Raw genomic sequence first — 24285 nt, 5'->3', positions numbered from 1 at the left:
GTGTTTTTCATGCTCCCACAGTTTCTTTTCTTGGGCACGTCATCTCAGAGGGGAGGGTGGAGATGGACAGGGAGAAGGTCAGGGCGGTAGCGGATTGACGACCCCGGGTAGCCGCAAACAATTATTATGATTTTTGGGGTTTGCTAACTTCTACCGGTGGTTTATCAGGGGATTCAGCTCTGTCGCGGCGCCACTACATACCTTGACTTCCCCCAAGGTCCCATTTTCTTGGGGTCCCTGGGCTGAGCAGGCGTTTTCTGAGCTCAGGGCCAGGTTCACCTCGTCTCCCGTGCTTGGTGTCGCGGATCCTGGACGGCAGTTTGTGGTGGAGGTGGACGCGTCAGATGTCGGTGTCGGGGCAGTGCTCTCTCAGCGCAGCAGTAAGGATGGGAAGCTGCACCCTTGTGCCTTTTTCTCCAGGCGGCTGACCCCGGCTGAGCAGAACTATGACATCGGCAATCGAGAGCTCCTGGCCATCAAGGCTGCGTTGGAGGAGTGGAGGCATTATCTGGAGGGCGCAGAGCACCCGTTTGTGGTATGGACTGACCATCGAAACCTCGAATACATCAAGTCGGCCAAACGGTTTAACTCTCGGCAGGCCCGGTGGGCTCTGTTCTTCACCCGGTTCGACTTTGTGGTGTCATATCGCCCTGGGTCTAAGAACGTGAAGCCTGACGCCCTTTCCCGGGTCTTTGAGCCGGATCCTGCTCCTCGTTCCCCCACGCCAATTTATACCTCCGACCTGTGTGGTGGGGGCGGTGACGTGGGAGATTGAGGAGCAGGTTCGGCGGGGGCTGGAGGGGGTGACGGTGCCGCCAGGTTGTCCTCCCAACCGCCTGTTTGTTTGTCCCCCGGTAAGGTCTAGTGTGATTCAATGGGCCCACACTAACCTTCTGTCATGTCACCCAGGAACTCAGCGCACCATGTTTGTGGTGAGACAGCGTTTCTGGTGGCCAGAGATGAACGGGGAGGTCCGGGAGTATGTCCGGGCTCGTAACAAGACCTCGCGTTCTCGCCCCTCTGGTCTGCTGCAGCTGCTCCCGGTACCCACCCGACCATGGGCAGACCTGTCCATTAACTTTGTCACTGGTCTCCCAGACGCAGAAGGTTTTACCACCATCCTCACCGTAGTGGACCGGTTCTCCAAGATGGCCCACTTTGTGCCCCTAGCGAAACTCCCATCAGCCAAGGAGCTGGCAGAGGTCATGCTGACATATGTGTTCCGCCTTCACGGGTTCCCGCGGGACATTGTCTCTGACAGGGGGCCCACAGGTTCTCCCAGTATGTGTGGATTCCCTCAGGTTCTCCCAGTGTGTGTGGGTTCCCTCAGGTTCTCCCAGTATGTGTGGATTCCCTCAGGTTCTCCCAGTGTGTGAGGGTTTCCCCAGGTTCTCCCAGTGTGTGAGGGTTCCCCCAGGTTCTCCCAGTGTGTATGGGTTCCCCCAGGTTCTCCCAGTGTGTGAGGGTTCCCTCAGGTTCTCCCAGTGTGTGTGGGTTCCCTCAGGTTCTCTCAGTGTGTGTGGGTTCCCTCAGGTTCTCCCAGTGTGTGAGGGTTCCCCCAGGTTCTCCCAGTGTGTGAGGGTTCCCCCAGGTTCTCCCAGTGTGTGTGGGGGTTCCTTCAGGTTCTCCCAGTGTGTATGAGTTCACCCAGTGTGTGTGGGGGTTCCTCCAGGTTCTCCCAATGTGTGAGGGTTCCCTCAGGTTCTCCCAGTGTGTGTGGGTTCCCTCAGGTTCTCCCAGTATGTGTGGATTCCCTCAGGTTGTCCCAGTGTGTGAGGGTTCCCCCAGGTTCTCACAGTGTGTGAGGGTTCCCCCAGGTTCTCACAGTGTGTATGGGTTCCCCCAGGTTCTCCAAGTGTGTGAGGGTTCCCCCAGGTTCTCACAGTGTGTATGGGTTCCCCCAGGTTCTCCCAGTATGTGTGGATTCCCTCAGGTTCAGCCAGTGTGTGTGGGTTCCCTCAGGTTCTCCCAGTGTGTGTTGATTCCCTCATTTTCTCCCAGTGTGGATGGGTTCCCCCAGGTTCTTCCATGGTGTGAGGGTTCCCTCAGGTTCTCCCAGTATGTGTGGATTCCCTCATTTTCTCCCAGTGTGTGAGGGTTCCCCCAGGTTCTCCCAGTGTGTGAGGGTTCCCCCAGGTTCTCCCAGTGTGTATGGGTTCCCCCAGGTTCTCCCAGTGTGTGAGGGTTCCCTCAGGTTCTCCCAGTGTGTGAGGGTTCCCCCAGGTTCTCCCAGTGTGTGTGAGGGTTCCCCCAGGTTCTCCCAGTGTGTGTGGGGGTTCCTTCAGGTTCTCCCAGTGTGTGTGAGTTCACCCAGTGTGTGTGGGGGTTCCTCCAGGTTCTCCCAGTGTGTGTGGGTTCCCTCAGGTTCTCCCAGTATGTGTGGATTCCCTCAGGTTGTCCCAGTGTGTGAGGGTTCCCCCAGGTTCTCACAGTGTGTGAGGGTTCCCCCAGGTTCTCACAGTGTGTATGGGTTCCCCCAGGTTCTCCCAGTGTGTGAGGGTTCCCCCAGGTTCTCACAGTGTGTATGGGTTCCCCCAGGTTCTCCCAGTATGTGTGGATTCCCTCAGGTTCTCCCAGTGTGTGTGGGTTCCCTCAGGTTCTCCCAGTGTGTGTGGATTCCCTCATTTTCTCCCAGTGTGTATGGGTTCCCCCAGGTTCTCCCAGTGTGTGAGGGTTCCCCCAGGTTCTCCCAGTTATTGAGGGTTCCCCCAGATTCTCCCAGTGTGTGTGGGGGTTCCTTCAGGTTCTCCCAGTGTGTGTGAGTTCACCCAGTGTGTGTGGGGGTTCCTCCAGGTTCTCCCAGTGTGTGTGGGTTCCCTCAGGTTCTCCCAGTATGTGTGGATTCCCTCAGGTTGTCCCAGTGTGTGAGGGTTCCCCCAGGTTCTCACAGTGTGTGAGGGTTCCCCCAGGTTCTCACAGTGTGTATGGGTTCCCCCAGGTTCTCCCAGTGTGTGAGGGTTCCCCCAGGTTCTCACAGTGTGTATGGGTTCCCCCAGGTTCTCCCAGTATGTGTGGATTCCCTCAGGTTCTCCCAGTGTGTGTGGGTTCCCTCACGTTCTCCCAGTGTGTGTGGGTTCCCTCAAGTTCTCCCAGTGTGTGTGGGTTCCCTCAGGTTCTCACAGTGTGTATGGGTTCCCCCAGGTTCTCCCAGTGTGTGAGGGTTCCCCCAGGTTCTCACAGTGTGTATGGGTTCCCCCAGGTTCTCCCAGTATGTGTGGATTCCCTCAGGTTCTCCCAGTGTGTGTGGGTTCCCTCAGGTTCTCCCAGTGTGTGTGGATTCCCTCATTTTCTCTCAGTGTGTATGGGTTCCCCCAGGTTCTCCCAGTGTGTGAGGGTTCCCCCAGGTTCTCCCAGTTATTGAGGGTTCCCCCAGGTTCTCCCAGTGTGTGTGGGGGTTCCTTCAGGTTCTCCCAGTGTGTGTGAGTTCACCCAGTGTGTGTGGGGGTTCCTCCAGGTTCTCCCAGTGTGTGTGGGTTCCCTCAGGTTCTCCCAGTATGTGTGGATTCCCTCAGGATGTCCCAGTGTGTGAGGGTTCCCCCAGGTTCTCACAGTGTGTGAGGGTTCCCCCAGGTTCTCACAGTGTGTATGGGTTCCCCCAGGTTCTCCCAGTGTGTGAGGGTTCCCCCAGGTTCTCACAGTGTGTATGGGTTCCCCCAGGTTCTCCCAGTATGTGTGGATTCCCTCAGGTTCTCCCAGTGTGTGTGGGTTCCCTCAGGTTCTCCCAGTGTGTGTGGATTCCCTCATTTTCTCCCAGTGTGTATGGGTTCCCCCAGGTTCTCCCAGTGTGTGAGGGTTCCCTCAGGTTCTCCCAGTGTGTGTGGGTTCCCTCAGGTTCTCCCAGTGTGTGTGGATTTTCTCATTTTCTCCCAGTGTGTATGGGTTCCCCCAGGTTCTCCCAGTGTGTGAGGGTTCCCTCAGGTTCTCCCAGTATGTGTGGATTCCCTCATTTTCTCCCAGTGTGTGAGGGTTCCCCCAGGTTCTCCCATTGTGTGAGGGTTCCCCCAGGTTCTCCCAGTGTGTATGGGTTTCCCCAGGTTCTCCCAGTGTGTGAGGGTTCCCTCAGGTTCTCCCAGTATGTCTGGGTTCCCTCAGGTTCTCCCAGTGTGTGTGGGTTCCCTCAGGTTCTCCCAGTGTGTGAGGGTTCCCCCAGGTTCTCCCAGTGTGTGAGGGTTCCCCCAGGTTCTCCCAGTGTGTGTGGGGGTTCCTTCAGGTTCTCCCAGTGTGTGTGAGTTCACCCAGTGTGTGTGGGGGTTCCTCCAGGTTCTCCCAGTGTGTGTGGGGGTTCCTCCAGGTTCTCCCAGTGTGTGTGGGTTCCCTCACGTTCTCCCAGTGTGTGTGGGTTCCCTCAGGTTCTCCCGGTGTGTGTGGGGGTTCCTCCAGGTTCTCCCAGTGTGTGTGGGTTCCCTCACGTTCTCCCAGTGTGTGTGGGTTCCCTCAGGTTCTCCCAGTGTGTGTGGGTTCCCTCACGTTCTCCCAGTGTGTGTGGGTTCCCTCAAGTTCTCCCAGTGTGTGTGGGTTCCCTCAGGTTCTCCCAGTGTGTGTGGGTTCCCTCAGGTTCTCCCAGTGTGTGAGGGTTCCCCCAGGTTCTCCCAGTGTGTGTGGGGGTTCCTCCAGGTTCTCCCAGTGTGTGTGGGTTCCCTCAGGTTCTCCCATTGTGTGTGTGTTCCCTCAGGTTCTCCCAGTGTGTGTGGGTTCCCTTAGGTTCCTAACCCATGAAGCCGCCTACCGACGGCTCAGTTCAGTGAATTCTTTAACAAAGTATGGTTCTTCTTCTTAAAACCAAGAACTATGTATGAGGTTCCATACTTCCCACATCCATGCCAACATAGATCTGAAACATTGGAATGAAGTTTCTTTAGTTTCTGTGCTGTATTACAAAAATGATGTCAAATGTGAGCTTTGTCATTCTGTACACATTCTGACCAATCATTTCACATTTGGACTTTCGCTCCCCGTCGACCTGTCATCGATCTGAAGCCATGTCTCTTTGCCATTGATCAGAAATCAAAACTACTTGATTTATACGTGAGGGAATGTAAAGCAGCCACGCTGAGTCGTCATGTGAGCACTGACATAGAACCTGAACAACCACATCCTACAACAGATCTGAACGGCGTTAAAGGGACTTTCAGACCAGATGATCTGGTTCCAAAGTCACTGGTCAGTTTTAGCAGGAGGAATCCATTCTTCTGGTCACCATCCTCTGCAAAGACATACATTTGGAAATCCTAATTGTACAGTGATACCAGATAGATTCTTATTCAACCTAATGGCACAAGCGAGTGGTTCTATAGCGAACACAAATAAAGTTGTGGAGGCTGGACACCCTGATTTTGTGGGTCTGAAAAGTCTATTTGTCGATTAGTCACAACAGTTTATTGCACATGAGCCACCGAACGCATTCGGAACCCTAACCCATGCTTCGATAATACATTGAAGAAATTTGAATATGGCAATATAAATATAAAACAAATATATATAAATACACATGACCACTGTGTCCAGGGATATGGCAACGACTGGAAAACTCAGATCCAGCCTCAGTCATCTCATGATGTGATATTTCTCATATTCTGTAGCACTCTCTGTCCTGGACCTGTCTGTTCTCAACTTTTAACTGATGGTAGGGTGTGTGTGTGTGTGTGTGTGTGTGTGTGTGTGTGTGTGTGTGTGTGTGTGTGTGTGTGTGTGTGAGATGCTGACAGCCAATCAGAACGCAGCAGGCCAGGGTGTGTGTATCGTGGGATCTGACCACGATAAGCACCTGGTGTGTGACCCGCCGCCTCAGCGGCTTCTCTGATTGGTTGAACTTCCTCAGTGCTCAGGTATAAAACAGCAACACTTTTCATCTTCATCATCCTCATCATCAGAAGCACCATGGCCTTCCTCTGGATCGTCTCCTGCCTCGCCTTCATCAGTGCTGCCTACGGTGAGAAACTCCTGCCTGCCACGGGTTGCTGGTCACCCCGCTGGTTGATGTTGCTCTGAATGGTTGCTGGTCACCCCGCTGGTTGATGTTGCTCTGAATGGTTGCTGGTCACCCAGCTGGTTGATGTTGCTCTGAATGGTTGCTGGTCACCCCGCTGGTTGATGTTGCTCTGAATGGTTGCTGGTCACCCCGCTGGTTGATGTTGCTCTGAATGGTTGCTGGTCACCCAGCTGGTTGATGTTGCTCTGAATGGTTGCTGGTCACCCAGCTGGTTGATGTTGCTCTGAATGGTTGCTGGTCACCCAGTTAGTTGCTCTAAACGGTTCCTGGTCCCCGGCAGGCTGCGGCACCCCGGCCATCCCCCCCCAGGTGACCGGTTATGCTCGCATTGTGAACGGTGAGGAGGCGGTGCCTCACTCCTGGCCCTGGCAGGTGTCTCTGCAGGTGACTACTACTTCTTCTTCTACGTCTCGTCCTCCTTCTTCTTCTTTGGTGTCTCACCTCTATTGGTTCTCCTCAGCAATCCAACGGCTTCCACTTCTGTGGAGGATCTCTGATCAACGAGAACTGGGTGGTGACTGCTGCTCACTGCAACGTCAGGTCAGAAACACTGAGTCCTGAGAACCACCTGATGGTTCCAGGTCCGGTTCTCTGCTTCTGCAGATGGTCTCTTGGTTTGTAGGTCTGATGGTGAAGCGGCTTCCTTTGTTTGTTTGTTTTAGGACGTACCACCGTGTGGTTGCCGGCGAGCACAACAAGGGCTACGGCTCCAATGAGGATGTCCAGATTCTGAAACCTGTGAAGGTGAGGCACAGCTTTCAGCCAACCATTGGTCCAAGTGCCCGTCCCGGCCACCCCCCCCTCTGACCCCGCCCCTCTACCCCCTAGGTCATCACCCACCCACAATGGAACCCCAGGACTATCAACAATGACATCGCCCTCATCAAGTTGGCATCGCCCGCTCGCCTGGGAACCAACGTGTCTCCCGTCTGCCTCGCCGAGTCTAGCGACGTGTTCGCCGCCGGCACGACGTGCGTGACCTCCGGTTGGGGACTGACCAGATACAACGGTGAGACGCTCGCGGTTGTTTTGAGGAGATCCGGCGCTGCTGCAGGGGGTTGACTCTGTGTGTGTGTGTGTGTCTCAGCTCCCTCCACTCCCAACAACCTCCAGCAGGCGGCGCTGCCTCTGCTGTCTAACGAGCAGTGCAAGACGCACTGGGGCAGCAACATCTCCGGCGTCATGATCTGTGCCGGAGGAGCTGGAGCCACTTCCTGCATGGTGAGGCTCCGCCCACTCACCTGTCTCACTTGCCCGTCCTGCTGCTGGCATGGTTTTATTTACTTGTTTACTTGTCCACCTTGTAGGGCGACTCTGGCGGCCCTCTGGTCTGTGAGAAGGACAACGTCTGGACTCTGGTGGGCATCGTGTCCTGGGGGAGCAGCCGCTGCTCCACCTCCACCCCCGCCGTCTACGCCCGCGTCACCGAGCTCCGAGGGTGGGTGGACCAGACCCTCGCTGCCAACTGAACACTTTGGACAGCCCTGCAGCCTCCGGGAGACCAAGAACCTGGTCCTGGACCCGAGACCAAGGACTCAGGTCCAGGTCCCTGGTCCTGGACTTGCCTGTGAGACAAACGTCAGAGTTTAAACTCGTTGAATAAAAATAAAACATTTGAAACCAGTTAAAGTGTTTTTGTGTGTCTGAGCAGCAGGGGGCGCTCTCCGAACCTGCTGAGGTTCTTCAGTCTGCAAGACCTCTACCTGCTGAGGTTCTTCAGTCTGCAGGACCTCTACCTGCTGAGGTTCTTCAGTCTGCAGGACCTCTACCTGCTGAGGTTCTTCAGTCTGCAGGACCTCTTGTTGCTGAGGTTCTTCAGTCTGCAGGACCTCTTGTTGCTGAGGTTCTTCAGTCTGCAAGACCTCTACCTGCTGAGGTTCTTCAGTCTGCAGGACCTCTACCTGCTGAGGTTCTTCAGTCTGCAGGACCTCTACCTGCTGAGGTTCTTCAGTCTGCAGGACCTCTACCTGCTGAGGTTCTTCAGTCTGCAGGACCTCTACCTGCTGAGGTTCTTCAGTCTGCAGGACCTCTTGTTGCTGAGGTTCTTCAGTCTGCAGGACCTCTACATGCTGAGGTTCTTCAGTCTGCAGGACCTCTACCTGCTGAGGTTCTTCAGTCTGCAGGACCTCTACCTGCTGAGGTTCTTCAGTCTGCAAGACCTCTTGTTGCTGAGGTTCTTCAGTCTGCAGGACCTCTTGTTGCTGAGGTTCTTCAGTCTGCAGGACCTCTACCTGCTGAGGTTCTTCAGTCTGCAGGACCTCTACCTGCTGAGGTTCTTCAGTCTGCAGGACCTCTACCTGCTGAGGTTCTTCAGTCTGCAGGACCTCTACCTGCTGAGGTTCTACAGTCTGCAGGACCTCTACCTGCTGAGGTTCTTCAGTCTGCAGGACCTCTTGTTGCTGAGGTTCTTCAGTCTGCAGGACCTCTACCTGCTGAGGTTCTTCAGTCTGCAAGACCTCTACCTGCTGAGGTTCTTCAGTCTGCAGGACCTCTACCTGCTGAGGTTCTTCAGTCTGCAGGACCTCTACCTGCTGAGGTTCTTCAGTCTGCAGGACCTCTACCTGCTGAGGTTCTTCAGTCTGCAGGACCTCTTGTTGCTGAGGTTCTTCAGTCTGCAGGACCTCTACATGCTGAGGTTCTTCAGTCTGCAGGACCTCTACCTGCTGAGGTTCTTCAGTCTGCAGGACCTCTACCTGCTGAGGTTCTTCAGTCTGCAAGACCTCTTGTTGCTGAGGTTCTTCAGTCTGCAGGACCTCTTGTTGCTGAGGTTCTTCAGTCTGCAGGACCTCTACCTGCTGAGGTTCTTCAGTCTGCAGGACCTCTACCTGCTGAGGTTCTTCAGTCTGCAGGACCTCTACCTGCTGAGGTTCTTCAGTCTGCAGGACCTCTACCTGCTGAGGTTCTACAGTCTGCAGGACCTCTACCTGCTGAGGTTCTTCAGTCTGCAGGACCTCTACCTGCTGAGGTTCTTCAGTCTGCAAGACCTCTTGTTGCTGAGGTTCTTCAGTCTGCAGGACCTCTACCGGCTGAGGTTCTTCAGTCTGCAGGACCTCTACCTGCTGAGGTTCTTCAGTCTGCAGGACCTCTACCTGCTGAGGTTCTTCAGTCTGCAAGACCTCTTGTTGCTGAGGTTCTTCAGTCTGCAGGACCTCTACCTGCTGTGGTTCTTCAGTCTGCAGGACCTCTACCTGCTGAGGTTCTTCAGTCTGCAGGACCTCTACCTGCTGAGGTTCTTCAGTCTGCAGGACCTCTTGTTGCTGAGGTTCTTCAGTCTGTAGGACCTCTACCTGCTGAGGTTCTTCAGTCTGCAAGACCTCTTGTTGCTGAGGTTCTTCAGTCTGCAGGACCTCTACCTGCTGAGGTTCTTCAGTCTGCAAGACCTCTTGTTGCTGAGGTTCTTCAGTCTGCAGGACCTCTACCTGCTAAGGTTCTTCAGTCTGCAGGACCTCTACCTGCTGAGGTTCTTTAGTCTGCAGGACCTCTACCTGCTGAGGTTCTTCAGTCTGCAGGACCTCTTGTTGCTGAGGATCTTCATTCTGCAGGACCTCTACCTGCTGAGGTTCTTCACTCTGCAGGACCTCTTGTTGCTGAGGTTCTTCAGTCTGCAGGACCTCTTGTTGCTGAGGTTCTTCAGTCTGCAGGACCTCTACCTGCTAAGGTTCTTCAGTCTGCAGGACCTCTTGTTGCTGAGGTTCTTCAGTCTGCAGGACCTCTACCTGCTGAGGTTCTTCAGTCTGCAGGACCTCTACCTGCTGAGGTTCTTCAGTCTGCAGGACCTCTACCTGCTAAGGTTCTTCAGTCTGCAGGACCTCTTGTTGCTGAGGTTCTTCAGTCTGCAGGACCTCTACCTGCTGAGGTTCTTCAGTCTGCAGGACCTCTTGTTGCTGAGGTTCTTCAGTCTGCAGGACCTCTACCTGCTAAGGTTCTTCAGTCTGCAGGACCTCTTGTTGCTGAGGTTCTTCAGTCTGCAGGACCTCTACCTGCTGAGGTTCTTCAGTCTGCAGGACCTCTACCTGCTGAGGTTCTTCAGTCTGCAGGACTTCTACCTGCTGAGGTTCTTCAGTCTGCAGGACCTCTACCTGCTGAGGTTCTTCAGTCTGCAGGACCTCTTGTTGCTGAGGTTCTTCAGTCTACAGGACCTCTACCTGCTGAGGTTCTTCAGTCTGCAGGACCTCTTGTTGCTGAGGTTCTTCAGTCTGCAGGACCTCTTGTTGCTGAGGTTCTTCAGTCTGCAGGACCTCTACCTGCTGAGGTTCTTCAGTCTGCAGGACCTCTTGTTGCTGAGGTTCTTCAGTCTGCAGGACCTCTACCTGCTGAGGTTCTTCAGTCTGCAGGACCTCTACCTGCTGAGGTTCTTCAGTCTGCAGGACCTCTTGTTGCTGAGGTTCTTCAGTCTGCAGGACCTCTACCTGCTAAGGTTCTTCAGTCTGCAGGACCTCTTGTTGCTGAGGTTCTTCAGTCTGCAGGACCTCTACCTGCTGAGGTTCTTCAGTCTGCAGGACCTCTACCTGCTGAGGTTCTTCAGTCTGCAGGACCTCTACCTGCTGAGGTTCTTCAGTCTGCAGGACCTCTACCTGCTAAGGTTCTTCAGTCTGCAGGACCTCTTGTTGCTGAGGTTCTTCAGTCTGCAGGACCTCTACCTGCTAAGGTTCTTCAGTCTGCAGGACCTCTTGTTGCTGAGGTTCTTTAGTCTGCAGGACCTCTACCTGCTAAGGTTCTTCAGTCTGCAGGACCTCTTGTTGCTGAGGTTCTTCAGTCTGCAGGACCTCTACCTGCTGTGGTTCTTCAGTCTGCAGGACCTCTTGTTGCTGAGGTTCTTCAGTCTGCAGGACCTCTACCTGCTAAGGTTATTCAGTCTGCAGGACCTCTTGTTGCTGAGGTTCTTCAGTCTGCAGGACCTCTACCTGCTGTGGTTCTTCAGTCTGCAGGACCTCTTGTTGCTGAGGTTCTTCAGTCTGCAGGACCTCTACCTGCTGAGGTTCTTCAGTCTGCAGGACCTCTACCTGCTGTGGTTCTTCAGTCTGCAGGACCTCTTGTTGCTGAGGTTCTTCAGTCTGCAGGACCTCTACCTGCTGAGGTTCTTCAGTCTGCAGGACCTCTACCTGCTGAGGTTCTTCAGTCTGCAGGACCTCTACCTGCTGAGGTTCTTCAGTCTGCAGGACCTCTTGTTGCTGAGGTTCTTCAGTCTGCAGGACCTCTACCTGCTGAGGTTCTTCAGTCTGCAGGACCTCTACCTGCTAAGGTTCTTCAGTCTGCAGGACCTCTTGTTGCTGAGGTTCTTCAGTCTGCAGGACCTCTACCTGCTGAGGTTCTTCAGTCTGCAGGACCTCTACCTGCTGAGGTTCTTCAGTCTGCAGGACCTCTACCTGCTAAGGTTCTTCAGTCTGCAGGACCTCTTGTTGCTGAGGTTCTTCAGTCTGCAGGACCTCTACCTGCTAAGGTTCTTCAGTCTGCAGGACCTCTTGTTGCTGAGGTTCTTTAGTCTGCAGGACCTCTACCTGCTAAGGTTCTTCAGTCTGCAGGACCTCTTGTTGCTGAGGTTCTTCAGTCTGCAGGACCTCTACCTGCTGTGGTTCTTCAGTCTGCAGGACCTCTTGTTGCTGAGGTTCTTCAGTCTGCAGGACCTCTACCTGCTAAGGTTCTTCAGTCTGCAGGACCTCTTGTTGCTGAGGTTCTTCAGTCTGCAGGACCTCTACCTGCTGTGGTTCTTCAGTCTGCAGGACCTCTTCTTGCTGAGGTTCTTCAGTCTGCAGGACCTCTACCTGCTGAGGTTCTTCAGTCTGCAGGACCTCTACCTGCTGAGGTTCTTCAGTCTGCAGGACCTCTACCTGCTGAGGTTCTTCAGTCTGCAGGACCTCTTGTTGCTGAGGTTCTTCAGTCTGCAGGACCTCTACCTGCTGAGGTTCTTCAGTCTGCAGGACCTCTACCTGCTAAGGTTCTTCAGTCTGCAGGACCTCTTGTTGCTGAGGTTCTTCAGTCTGCAGGACCTCTACCTGCTGAGGTTCTTCAGTCTGCAGGACCTCTACCTGGTACAGGAGACTGATATTCAGCCAATAATCAGTGAATCCCTAATTGTAATATTGTTGCACTAGTATGTAGTATAGTTGTATTGTAATACTGTAATACTGTACTATTGCACGTTTTAGCCACCAACAGGACTAGTAATAAAACAAAAGTAGAGATTTTACACATGTTGAAATGATTTTTAGTGCTAAATATAAGTTAGTAAGAGTAAATATTCCATTATACTGCTGTTACCCCTGATGAAGTTACTGATATTTTATATACTTCTGTTACTGCTGATGTTGTTATTGATGCTTTATAGAGGAAAGTAATGTCAACACTTCATGGCTTTATTACATCTAGATTGGCCAAAATGATACGTTATTACAGGGATCATGTCAACGGCTATGTTTGCAATGCTAACCAGACCACATTGACCGCTAATCCTGTACCCCTGACCTCTAATCCTCAACCCCTGACCTCTAATCCCCAACCCCAGACCTCTAATCCCCAACCCCAGACCGCTAATCCTGTACCCCTGATCTCTAATCCCCAACCCGACCTCTAATCCCCAACCCCTGACCTCTAATCCCCAACCCCAGACCTCTAATCCCCAACCCCAGACCGCTAATCCTGTACCCCTGATCTCTAATCCCCAACCCGACCTCTAATCCTCAACCCCTGACCTCTAATCCCCAACCCCAGACCGCTAATCCTGTACCCCTGACCTCTAATCCTCAACCCCTGATCTCTAATCCCCAACTACAGACCTCTAATCCTGTACCCCTGATCTCTAATCCCCAACCCCTGACCTCTAATCCTCAACCCCTGACCTCTAATCCCCAACCCCAGACCTCTAATCCTGTACCCCTGATCTCTAATCCCCAACCCCTGACCTCTAATCCTCAACCCCTGACCTCTAATCCCCAACCCCTGACCTCTAATCCTCAACCCCTGACCTCTAATCCCCAACCCCAGACCTCTAATCCTGTACCCCTGATCTCTAATCCCCAACCCCTGACCTCTAATCCTCAACCCCTGACCTCTAATCCCCAACCCCAGACCGCTAATCCTGTACCCCTGACCTCTAATCCTCAACCCCTGATCTCTAATCCCCAACCCCAGACCTCTAATCCTGTACCCCTGATCTCTAATCCCCAACCCCTGACCTCCAATCCTGTACCCCTGACCTCTAATCCCGTACCCCTGATCTCTAATCCCCAACCCCAGACCTCTAATCCTGTACCCCTGATCTCTAATCCCCAACCCCTGACCTCTAATCCTCAACCCCTGACCTCTAATCCTCAACCCCAGACCTCTAATCCTGTACCCCTGATCTCTAATCCCCAACCCCTGACCTCTAATCCTCAACCCCTGACCTCTAATCCCCAACCCCAGACCGCTAATCCTGTACCCCTGACCTCTAATCCTCAACCCCTGATCTCTAATCCCCAACCCCAGACCTCTAATCCTGTACCCCTGATCTCTAATCCCCAACCCCTGACCTCCAATCCTGTACCCCTGACCTCTAATCCCGTACCCTTTACCTCGAATCCCCAACCCATGAGCTCTAATCCCCAACCTTGACCTCTAATCCCATGCCCCGACCCCTAATCCCGTACCCTTTACCTCTAATCCCTGACCTCTAGCCCTGACCTCTGACTGAACAGATCAAAGCTGCAGGAAGTGATTAAACACACAGAATGCCAGGTGGTCTGAGAGGCGTCGTCCAGTCTGGTGCCGACAGGGGGCGCCAGAGCCCCACATGGCGAACCGCTCATCATCAGATCAGCTGACTGATCACCTGACAGGAAGACAATTGTCTCTGGGAACCAAGCATCATGAACTGATGATCCTTCACCCGTCATGGTTCTCCGGAGCATCTAGCATCTAGCGTTAGCTCATTAGCTCATTAGCTCTGGATCGATCGCTGCTGGTTCCTCTGGATGAAGAGTCACACCTTCAGTGAGTAATGAAAACCGCTGGAGGGAGAACCATCCTCCTCTTTCTCCTCCTCCTGCTCCTCCTCTTTCTCCTCCTCTTGTTCCTCCTCCTGCTCCTCCTCTTTCTCCTCCTCCTGCTCCTCCTGCTCCTCCTCTTTCTCCTCCTCTTGTTCCTCCTGCTCCTCCTCTTTCTCCTCCTGCTGTTCCTCCTCCTGCTCCTCCTCTTTCTCCTCCTCTTGTTCCTCCTCCTGCTCCTCCTCCTGCTCCTCCTCTTTCTCCTCCTCCTGCTCCTCCTCTTGTTCCTCCTCCTGCTCCTCCTCTTTCTCCTCATAAATAGGAGGAGTTATAGCTTGTGGTGTTCTGAGGGTCTCATCCAGGATAATGTTTAGTCACCAGGTCAGTCCAGATCACATGTCCCTGTCCAGGTCAGTCTAGGTCACATGTCCCAGTACAGGTCAGTCTAGGTCACATGTCCCAGTACAGGTAAGTCCAGGTCACATGTCCCTGTCCAGGTCAGTCTAGGTCACATGTCCCAGTACAGGTAAGTCCAGGTCACATGTCCCTGTCCAGGTCAGTCCAGGTCACATGTCCCAGTACAGGTAAGTCCAGGTCACATGTCCCTGTCCAGGTCAGTCCAGGTCACATGTCCCTGTCCAGGTCAGTCTAGGTCACATGTCCCAGTACAGGTAAGTCCAGGTCACATGTCCCTGTCCAGGTCAGTCCAGGTCACATGTCCCTGTCCAGGTCACATGTCCCTGTCCAGGTCAGTCTAGGTCACATGTCCCAGTACAGGTAAGTCCAGGTCACATGTCCCTGTCCAGGTCAGTCCAGGTCACATGTCCCGGTCCAGGTCAGTCTAGGTCACATGTCCCAGTACAGGTCAGTCCAGGTCACATGTCCCAGTACAGGTCAGTCCAGGTCACATGTCCCTGTCCAGGTCAGTCCAGGTCACATGTCCCAGTACAGGTAAGTCCAGGTCACATGTCCCTGTCCAGGTCACATGTCCCTGTACAGCAGCACTCCGTTGAAGACAGTGAGCGGCTCCACAGAGTGCGCCAGGTTTCCCGTCACTAGGTGGACACACACCGTGTCTCCGGCCTGCAGCGGCAGCACGATGCTGAAGACGGCCAGTGAGCCGGCCAGGGGCTGGTTCTGCAGGCCCTGGGGCTGGTTCTCCAGGCCCTCCGGCTGGTGTCCTCCAGAGTCCGCCCGGGCCACTCCAGAGTCCGACCTGGACAGAACTGCCTCCAGCTTCTCGTTGTGATGGCCGGTGAGGACACAGCTGAAGAAGTAATGTCCGTCCACAGGAGCTGTGAAGACGCCTGCAGGAAACAGTACCGAGTTACTGAGGGACCCACTACTTTCTGTCATCAGGACACTAGAGGAGGAAGATGCTCTATGATGTGACGTTAGAGGAGGAAGATGCTCTATGGTGTGACAAAGATGCTCTATAATCTGGATTAGAGGAAGGTGCTCTATAATCTGGATTAGAGGAGGAAGATGCTCTATAATCTGGATTAGAGGAGGAAGATGCTCTATAATGTGGATTAGATGAGGAATATGCTCTATAATCTGGTGTTAGAGGAGGAAGATGCTCTATGGTGTGACGTTAGAGGAGGAAGATGCTCTATAATGTGGATTAGAGGAGGAAGATGCTCTATAATGTGGATTAGAGGAGGCAGATGCTCTATAATCTGGATTAGAGGAGGAAGATGCTCTATAATGTGGATTAGAGGAGGAAGATGTTCTATAATCTGGTGTTAGAGGAGGAAGATGCTCTATAATCTGGTGTTAGAGGAGGAAGATGCTCTATGGTGTGACGTTAGAGGAGGAAGATGCTCTATAATGTGGATTAGAGGAGGAAGATGCTCTATAATCTGGATTAGAGGAGGAAGATGCTCTATAATGTGGATTAGAGGAGGAAGATGTTCTATAATCTGGTGTTAGAGGAGGAAGATGCTCTATAATCTGGTGTTAGAGGAGGAAGATGCTCTATGGTGTGACGTTAGAGGAGGAAGATGCTCTATAATCTGGATTAGAGGAGGAAGATGCTCTATAATCTGGATTAGAGGAGGAAGATGCTCTATAATCTGGATTAGAGGAGGAAGATGCTCTATGATCTGGATTAGAGGAGGAAGATGCTCTATGATCTGGATTAGAGGAGGAAGATGCTCTATGATCTGGATTAGAGGAGGAAGATGCTCTATGATCTGGATTAGAGGAGGAAGATGCTCTATAATCTGGATTAGAGGAGGAAGATGCTCTATGATCTGGATTAGAGGAGGAAGATGCTCTATAATCTGGTGTTAGAGGAGGAAGATGCTCTATGATCTGGATTAGAGGAGGAAGATGCTCTATGATCTGGATTAGAGGAGGAAGATGCTCTATAATCTGGATTAGCTCCCAGAGCAGCTCTACCTGTCCTTGGATTGTAGAACTCTCCATGGTTGAGGAATATCTTGTCGAACACGATGGTTCCTGGTCGGTCCATCGGGCCGCTGAGCGCCGCCGAGAAGGACAGTCTGGGAAGGTGAGCGCCCCCCGGAGGTCCTGCAGCAACAAGCACTCTGTCATGAGTGTGTGTGTGTGTGTGTGTGTGTGTGTGTGTGTGTGTGTGTGTGTGTGTGTGTGTGTGTGTGTGTGTGTGTGTGTGTGTGTGTGTGTGTACCAGGAGGTCCTTGGGGCCCACTGTGGCCTTGAATTCCAGGAGTTCCAGGTGGGCCACGAAGACCTTGCAGTCCGCTGAAGCCTCTCTCTCCAGGAGGTCCTGGAGGTCCTGGAGGTGCAGGTCGGCCTGTGTAATGATGTAATCAATGATAATAATACATTCTATCTGTAAAGGCCCCGCCCCCCCACAGGGCCAGGGTCGGGCCCCTGGAGGTGGCGGCTCACCGACACAACATCAAGTGTTTAACTTCAACCATTTGATTTGCTTTATTGTGAAAAGCTGCTGTGATTTGAACAACTTCCATAACTGAACAGTTAAAGAGTTCAGACTGGGACTGAGGAAGCCTGAGTCACAGGCGTTTTATTGTGAAAGAGCTGTGTGACAGGACGTGTGACTGAAAGAGATGGAGGAGGTCTTTCTCACCTGGCCGGTCCTGATCCCAGAGTTCCTGCAGGTCTCTGAGGACCTGCTTTAGTTTGGAGTCCATGTTCTTCATGTGGCCCTGGACCTGGTCCTGTTGCTTCTGGAAGTCCTCCAGGGTCTCCCCGTGATGGACCAGCGACCCATTCAGACCGGAGACACTGGACCAGACACTGGACACGTGTTGACCCAGTCCTGAAGACACAGAGCAGAGTGTGAAGGGCCGTGACCTTTGACCTGGATTCACCTGCTAACAGAGCAGAGTGTGAAGGGCCGTGACCTTTGACCTGGATTCACCTGCTAACAGAGCAGAGTGTGAAGGGCCATGACCTTTGACCTGGATTCACCTGCTAACAGAGCAGAGTGTGAAGGGCCGTGACCTTTGACCTGGATTCACCTGCTAACAGAGCAGAGTGTGAAGGGCCGTGACCTTTGACCTTCCAACAACACTCAGGTCAGTGGCGTCAGGGTCTGTGTTTGAAGCACATGTGGGATGTGCATGACATCATTCTGTCCACACACACACACACACACACACACACACACACACACACACACACACACACACACACACACACACACACACACACACACACACACACACACACACACACACACACACACTACCTTCCTTGATGGTGAGGATGGCCTGGGAGACTCCGTCCAGCCTCTCACACACTTCCTCCAGCTTGGACAGTCTCTTCTCCAGGCCGTCTGCAGACCTGCGGCACTCGCCCGTCTCCGCCAGCAGTCTGCGCTCCAGCCAGCGGGAGTCCTGGTCCAGGCGCTCCGCCCTGACCCGGCTCTGCTCCGCCTGCTCCGTCACCTCCTGCTGCAGCTTGTCCAGCTCCGAGATGATCTTGTCTTTGGTGTTTCCTGGAGGACGACCTAAGGGTGAGACAGCTGCGTGTGTGTGTGAGTGTGAGTGTGAGTGTGAGTGTGAGTGTGAGTGTGAGTGTGAGTGTGAGTGTGCGTGTGCGTGTGAGTGTGAGTGTGAGTGTGAGTGTGCGTGTGAGTGTGAGTGTGAGTGTGAGTGTGCGTGTGCGTGTGAGTGTGAGTGTGCGTGTGCGTGTGAGTGTGCGTGTGAGTGTGAGTGTGAGTGTGAGTGTGAGTGTGCGTGTGCGTGTGCGTGTGAGTGTGCGTGTGAGTGTGAGTGTGAGTGTGAGTGTGAGTGTGAGTGTGAGTGTGAGTGTGCGTGTGCGTGTGAGTGTGAGTGTGCGTGTGAGTGTGAGTGTGAGTGTGCGTGTGAGTGTGCGTGTGCGTGTGCGTGTGAGTGTGAGTGTGAGTGTGAGTGTGAGTGTGAGTGTGAGTGTGAGTGTGAGTGTGAGTGTGCGTGTGAGTGTGCGTGTGAGTGTGAGTGTGAGTGTGAGTGTGAGTGTGCGTGTGCGTGTGAGTGTGAGTGTGCGTGTGAGTGTGAGTGTGAGTGTGAGTGTGAGTGTGAGTGTGAGTGTGAGTGTGAGTGTGAGTGTGCGTGTGCGTGTGCGTGTGAGTGAGTGTGTGAGTGAGTGAGTGAGTGAGTGAGTGAGTGAGCGAGTGAGTGAGTGAGTGTCTCACCCAGGTCCGCCAGGACGCTGTCCTGTTTGTTGACTGAGTGCTGGATTGTCCTCAGAGACTCGTTGAAGGAGCTGAAAGTGAAGAAAACGTGCGACAGTTCGACCTGCAGCGTCTTCAGCTGCTCCACGCTGACCGAGCCTCCGGCCACAATGTGACCGTCCAACGTCTTCTCCGAGTCCACACTGGGACCAAGTCCACCGGGACCAGCAGCACCTGCAGAACTCGGTCCACCGGGACCAGCAGGGGCTGTAGAGACACAACTTTATTGATCACCTGAAACAAGCACCAGCACAAACATCAAGTACCATATTTTACTCACTTCAAGCCACACCTGCAAAATGTAACAAAAAACATAAATAAGCTGCACTTGACGATAATCGCAGGCGTCCACGTTGGAACAGGACTAGAATTTCACTGCAGGAACACGGAATTGATCATATTTTCATCAATTCTCGCAAATCTGTATTTCATGGTGCAGGAAATTCCTGTACACAGGCTGTGTTGTGCCTCGTGCTCCTGCTGTGAAGCTGCAGACAGACAGAGACACAGAGAAACAAAGACACAGAGAGACACATATAAAGACACAGAGAGGGACACAGAGACAAAGAGAGACACATATAAAGACATAGAGAGGGACACAGAGACAAAGAGAGACACATATAAAGACATAGAGAGGGACACAGAGACAAAGAGAGACACATATAAAGACAAAGAGAGAGACACAGAGAGACAGATACACAACCACCAAGCGTTGTATCTCTGTTGATAAAGCATTTTATTGGTTATTTGCTGATTGTGATTCTGAGAAGGAAGATTCCTCAGCCACAGTCCAGCGGTCTAGTTTACGTGATGCACCTGAACGCATCATTGATGGCAGTCAGCTGCTGGAGCTCCGGACTGGCAAGTTTTGGAGACGAAGAGGCTAAAAACAGCATGTATCTACATGAGGAAGTGGAATCTGGAGGCACAAAGACATGAACTAGCCGCGTGGTGTTAGAAGCTGCAGGGTTCAGAGCGTTCAGGAAAAGTCGCGGGAAACCAAGAAAGCTGACCTGTGGGCGTGGCCTCACACTGACCACTGCACTGGCTCAGGTGCTCTGTCAGCCGGCGGACCTGGTCCTGCAGGCCTGAGCAGGTCTGACAGCGGGACTCAGAGTCCAGTTGGACCCTGATCCTGCTCAGGTCCATCTGGAGGCGGTCCAGGACTTCCTGGGTCCGGTTCCTCAGCTTCCCACACGGCTCGCCGTCCTGCTCCAACAGCTCCGCCTCCGTCATCAGCAGCTCCACCTCCGTCACCACACGGCTGAAGAGATCGCCACGTTCGCCTGTCACCGCTTTGATCTGACGGACATCCTGGCTGAGGTCCAACACCTGCAACCAAAGGTCAAAGGTCATGACCACTGCACTGCAACCAGAGGTGAAAGGTCACGGTCACTGACACACACACACACCTTGTCGTGCAGAGACTCTCCGGACACTGACAGATCTCTGAGCCGAGTGTTGAAGTGTCGGATCTGATCCTCGTTGGCCACCACCCTCCACTCCAGAGACTTCTCCGTCATGTTCTCCCTCTCTTCTCCTCTTTCTCCTCCTGTTCCTCCTCCCTCTCCTCTACATTTGTTTCCTCCCCCTTCTACCCCTCCTCCACCTTTTCCTCCTCCCCCCTCCCTTCCTCCTGGATCTATTCCTTCTACACTTTCTCCTCCTCCTCCTTCTCCTCCTCCTCCTCCTTCTCTTCCTGCTGTTTCTCCTCCTCCTTCTCCTCTACAGCTGCACTCCTCCAGCCTGTGGGAGAAGGTGGAGGAGCGGTTGTCCAGGAGAGTGATGTTGACCTTCAGTTGCTCCACCTCCAGCTCCACGTCGGCGATCCTGAAGGTCTGGTCGTCGAAGCGCTCCAGCAGCGTGCTCCTCAGGTGTTTCAGCTCCTCCTCCAGCAGCGTGCTCCTCAGGTGTTTCAGCTCCTCCTCCAGCAGCGTGCTCCTCAGGTGTTTCAGCTCCTCCTCCAGCAGCGTGCTCCTCAGGTGTTTCAGCTCCTCCTCCAGGGAGTGTCTCCTCTCGCTGTGGAGGTCAGTGCTGTTGATCTGCTGCTTCGGGTCCACATTGTCCTCTGTCTTGATGCCCCCAACCTCCCCACTCCCCCCGCCTCCACCCGTGGACCTGCTCAGCTGCAGGTCCAGGTGGTCCTGCAGGGTGTCAAAGCTCTCGGAGGCGGAGCTTATCTTGCGTTCAGCATCTGTGATGCGATTCTGGAGGTCGGTAATGTCTTGGCAGCAGTTCTGTGAGCGGCCCAAGTCTTTGCGCAGTCCGTCCAGGATCTGCCGGAATCCAGAATCCAGAGTGTTCAGCTGCTTTTCCAAAGCTCGAATCCGGTCCTGGTCTTCCCTCTGCTGCCTGCGCAGGTCCTCCACCCCAGCCTGCAGAGACAAGAAGCTTCAGACCTCCACCGTCTCCAGGCTTCACAGAGCAGAGCTGGGACAGACAGTACCTGGCAGGACAAACACGACAGAGACACTCTCTGTTCTAGCTCCTTCAGGATGTCCTCCTTGAACGAGTCCAGCCCGGCTCCAGCCAGTCCTCCTCCAGTCACTCGTCCGTCCAGCTCCGTGGCTTTACCGTTCACCAGGTGCTCATTGATGCTCACCAGCTTTTCATCGTGAGCCTTTAGGAAGACAGGAAAAACTTCAGTGAGACTGTCCTCTAGCAGACTGTCCTCTATCCACCGTCTGACTGTCCTCTACCCACCGTCTGACTGTCCTCTACCCACCGTCTGACTGTCCTCTATCCACCATCTGACTGTCCTCTATCTGACTGTCCTCTATCCACCGTCTGACTGTCCTCTACCCACCATCTGACTGTCCTCTATCCACCGTCTGACTGTCCTCTATCCACCGTCTGACTGTCCTCTATCCACCGTCTGACTGTCCTCTATCCACTGTCTGACTGTCCTCTATCCACCGTCTGACTGTCCTCTATCCACCGTCTGACTGTCCTCTATCTGACTGTCCTCTATCTGACTGTCCTCTATCCACCGTCTGACTGTCCTCTATCCACCGTCTGACTGTCCTCTATCTGACTGTCCTCTATCCACCGTCTGACTGTCCTCTATCCACCGTCTGACTGTCCTCTATCCACCGTCTGACTGTCCTCTATCCACCGTCTGACTGTCCTCTATCCACTGTCTGACTGTCCTCTATCCACCATCTGACTGTCCTCTATCTGACTATCCTCTGTCCACCATCTGACTGTCCTCTGTCCACCATCTGACTGTCCTCTATCCACCGTCTGACTATCCTCTGTCCACCATCTGACTGTCCTCTGTCCCCCGTCTGACTGTCCTCTATCCACCGTCTGACTGTCCTCTATCTGACTGTCCTCTATCCACCGTCTGACTGTCCTCTATCCACCGTCTGACTGTCCTCTATCTGACTGTCCTCTATCCACCGTCTGACTGTCCTCTATCCACCGTCTGACTGTCCTCTATCCACCGTCTGACTGTCCTCTATCCACCGTCTGACTGTCCTCTATCCACTGTCTGACTGTCCTCTATCCACCATCTGACTGTCCTCTATCTGACTATCCTCTGTCCACCATCTGACTGTCCTCTGTCCACCATCTGACTGTCCTCTATCCACCGTCTGACTATCCTCTGTCCACCATCTGACTGTCCTCTGTCCCCCGTCTGACTGTCCTCTATCCACCGTCTGACTGTCCTCTATCTGACTGTCCTCTATCCACCGTCTGACTGTCCTCTATCCACTGTCTGACTGTCCTCTATCTGACTATCCTCTGTCCACCATCTGACTGTCCTCTGTCCACCATCTGACTGTCCTCTATCCACCGTCTGACTATCCTCTGTCCACCATCTGACTGTCCTCTGTCCCCCGTCTGACTGTCCTCTATCCACCGTCTGACTGTCCTCTATCTGACTGTCCTCTATCCACCGTCTGACTGTCCTCTATCCACTGTCTGACTGTCCTCTATCTGACTATCCTCTGTCCACCATCTGACTGTCCTCTGTCCACCATCTGACTGTCCTCTATCCACCGTCTGACTGTCCTCTATCCACCGTCTGACTGTCCTCTATCCACCATCTGACTGTCCTCTATCCACCATCTGACTGTCCTCTATCCACCGTCTGACTGTCCTCTGTCCACCGTCTGACTGTCCTCTATCCACCATCTGACTGTCCTCTGTCCACCATCTGACTGTCCTCTATCCACCATCTGACTGTCCTCTATCCACCATCTGACTGTCCTCTATCCACCGTCTGACTGTCCTCTATCCACCATCTGACTGTCCTCTATCCACCATCTGACTGTCCTCTATCCACCGTCTGACTGTCCTCTGTCCACCGTCTGACTGTCCTCTATCCACCATCTGACTGTCCTCTGTCCACCATCTGACTGTCCTCTATCCACCATCTGACTGTCCTCTATCCACCGTCTGACTGTCCTCTATCCACCGTCTGACTGTCCTCTATCCACCGTCTGACTGTCCTCTATCCACCATCTGACTGTCCTCTATCCACCGTCTGACTGTCCTCTATCCACCATCTGACTGTCCACCGTCTGACTGTCCTCTATCCACCGTCTGACTGTCCTCTGTCCACCGTCTGACTGTCCTCTATCCACCATCTGACTGTCCTCTGTCCACCATCTGACTGTCCTCTGTCCACCATCTGACTGTCCTCTATCCACCATCTGACTGTCCTCTATCCACCATCTGACTGTCCTCTATCCACCGTCTGACTGTCCTCTATCCACCATCTGACTGTCCTCTATCCACCATCTGACTGTCCTCTATCCACCGTCTGACTGTCCTCTGTCCACCGTCTGACTGTCCTCTATCCACCATCTGACTGTCCTCTGTCCACCATCTGACTGTCCTCTATCCACCATCTGACTGTCCTCTATCCACCGTCTGACTGTCCTCTATCCACCGTCTGACTGTCCTCTATCCACTGTCTGACTGTCCTCTATCTGACTATCCTCTGTCCACCATCTGACTGTCCTCTGTCCCCCATCTGACTGTCCTCTATCCACCGTCTGACTGTCCTCTATCCACCGTCTGACTGTCCTCTATCCACCGTCTGACTGTCCTCTATCCACCGTCTGACTGTCCTCTATCCACCGTCTGACTGTCCTCTATCTGACTGTCCTCTATCCACCGTCTGACTGTCCTCTATCCACTGTCTGACTGTCCTCTATCTGACTATCCTCTGTCCACCATCTGACTGTCCTCTGTCCACCATCTGACTGTCCTCTATCCACCGTCTGACTGTCCTCTATCCACCGTCTGACTGTCCTCTATCCACCGTCTGACTGTCCTCTATCCACTGTCTGACTGTCCTCTATCTGACTATCCTCTGTCCACCATCTGACTGTCCTCTGTCCCCCATCTGACTGTCCTCTATCCACCGTCTGACTGTCCTCTATCCACCGTCTGACTGTCCTCTATCCACCGTCTGACTGTCCTCTATCTGACTGTCCTCTATCCACCGTCTGACTGTCCTCTATCCACCGTCTGACTGTCCTCTATCTGACTGTCCTCTATCCACCGTCTGACTGTCCTCTATCTGACTGTCCTCTATCCACCGTCTGACTGTCCTCTATCCACTGTCTGACTGTCCTCTATCTGACTATCCTCTGTCCACCATCTGACTGTCCTCTGTCCACCATCTGACTGTCCTCTATCCACCGTCTGACTGT

The 24285-nt window shown here is 53.5% G+C and overlaps 2 protein-coding genes across 2 annotated transcripts in view; one reads left to right on the top strand and one right to left on the bottom strand.

Moving 5' to 3' along the window:
• Positions 1–5859: 5859 nt before the first annotated feature.
• On the top strand, positions 5860–7458 carry LOC308133943 (chymotrypsin B-like; the record flags this gene model as incomplete). The annotated part of the gene is made up of 7 exons (XM_080501507.1): positions 5860–5929; positions 6270–6373; positions 6450–6529; positions 6652–6733; positions 6818–6998; positions 7077–7210; positions 7297–7458. Exons 1-7 carry the CDS (start codon positions 5878–5880, stop codon positions 7456–7458), a joined length of 795 nt encoding a protein of 264 aa, XP_080357633.1. The 5' UTR covers positions 5860–5877.
• Positions 7459–13536: 6078 nt separating this feature from the next.
• The window catches only part of LOC308131696 (EMILIN-1-A-like), a 15801-nt gene continuing 5052 nt past the window's right edge, over positions 13537–24285 (bottom strand). The window contains exons 5-13 of the mRNA XM_080498523.1: positions 21063–21236; positions 20029–20991; positions 19630–19948; positions 18578–18823; positions 17651–17899; positions 17027–17218; positions 16604–16729; positions 16354–16485; positions 13537–15257 (exon numbers count right to left, since the gene is read on the bottom strand). Coding sequence (XP_080354649.1) covers positions 14932–15257; positions 16354–16485; positions 16604–16729; positions 17027–17218; positions 17651–17899; positions 18578–18823; positions 19630–19948; positions 20029–20991; positions 21063–21236 — 2727 coding nt within the window. The 3' untranslated portion in view covers positions 13537–14931. The remainder of the gene's footprint in view (positions 15258–16353; positions 16486–16603; positions 16730–17026; positions 17219–17650; positions 17900–18577; positions 18824–19629; positions 19949–20028; positions 20992–21062; positions 21237–24285) is intronic.

This window comes from Blennius ocellaris (assembly GCF_963422515.1).
Source record: "Blennius ocellaris genome assembly, chromosome: 1".
In the NCBI taxonomy this organism is placed as follows: domain Eukaryota; kingdom Metazoa; phylum Chordata; class Actinopteri; order Blenniiformes; family Blenniidae; genus Blennius; species Blennius ocellaris.
The sequence above is the reverse complement of the archived record's forward strand: the minus strand, read 5'-3'. Positions and strand labels throughout refer to the sequence as shown.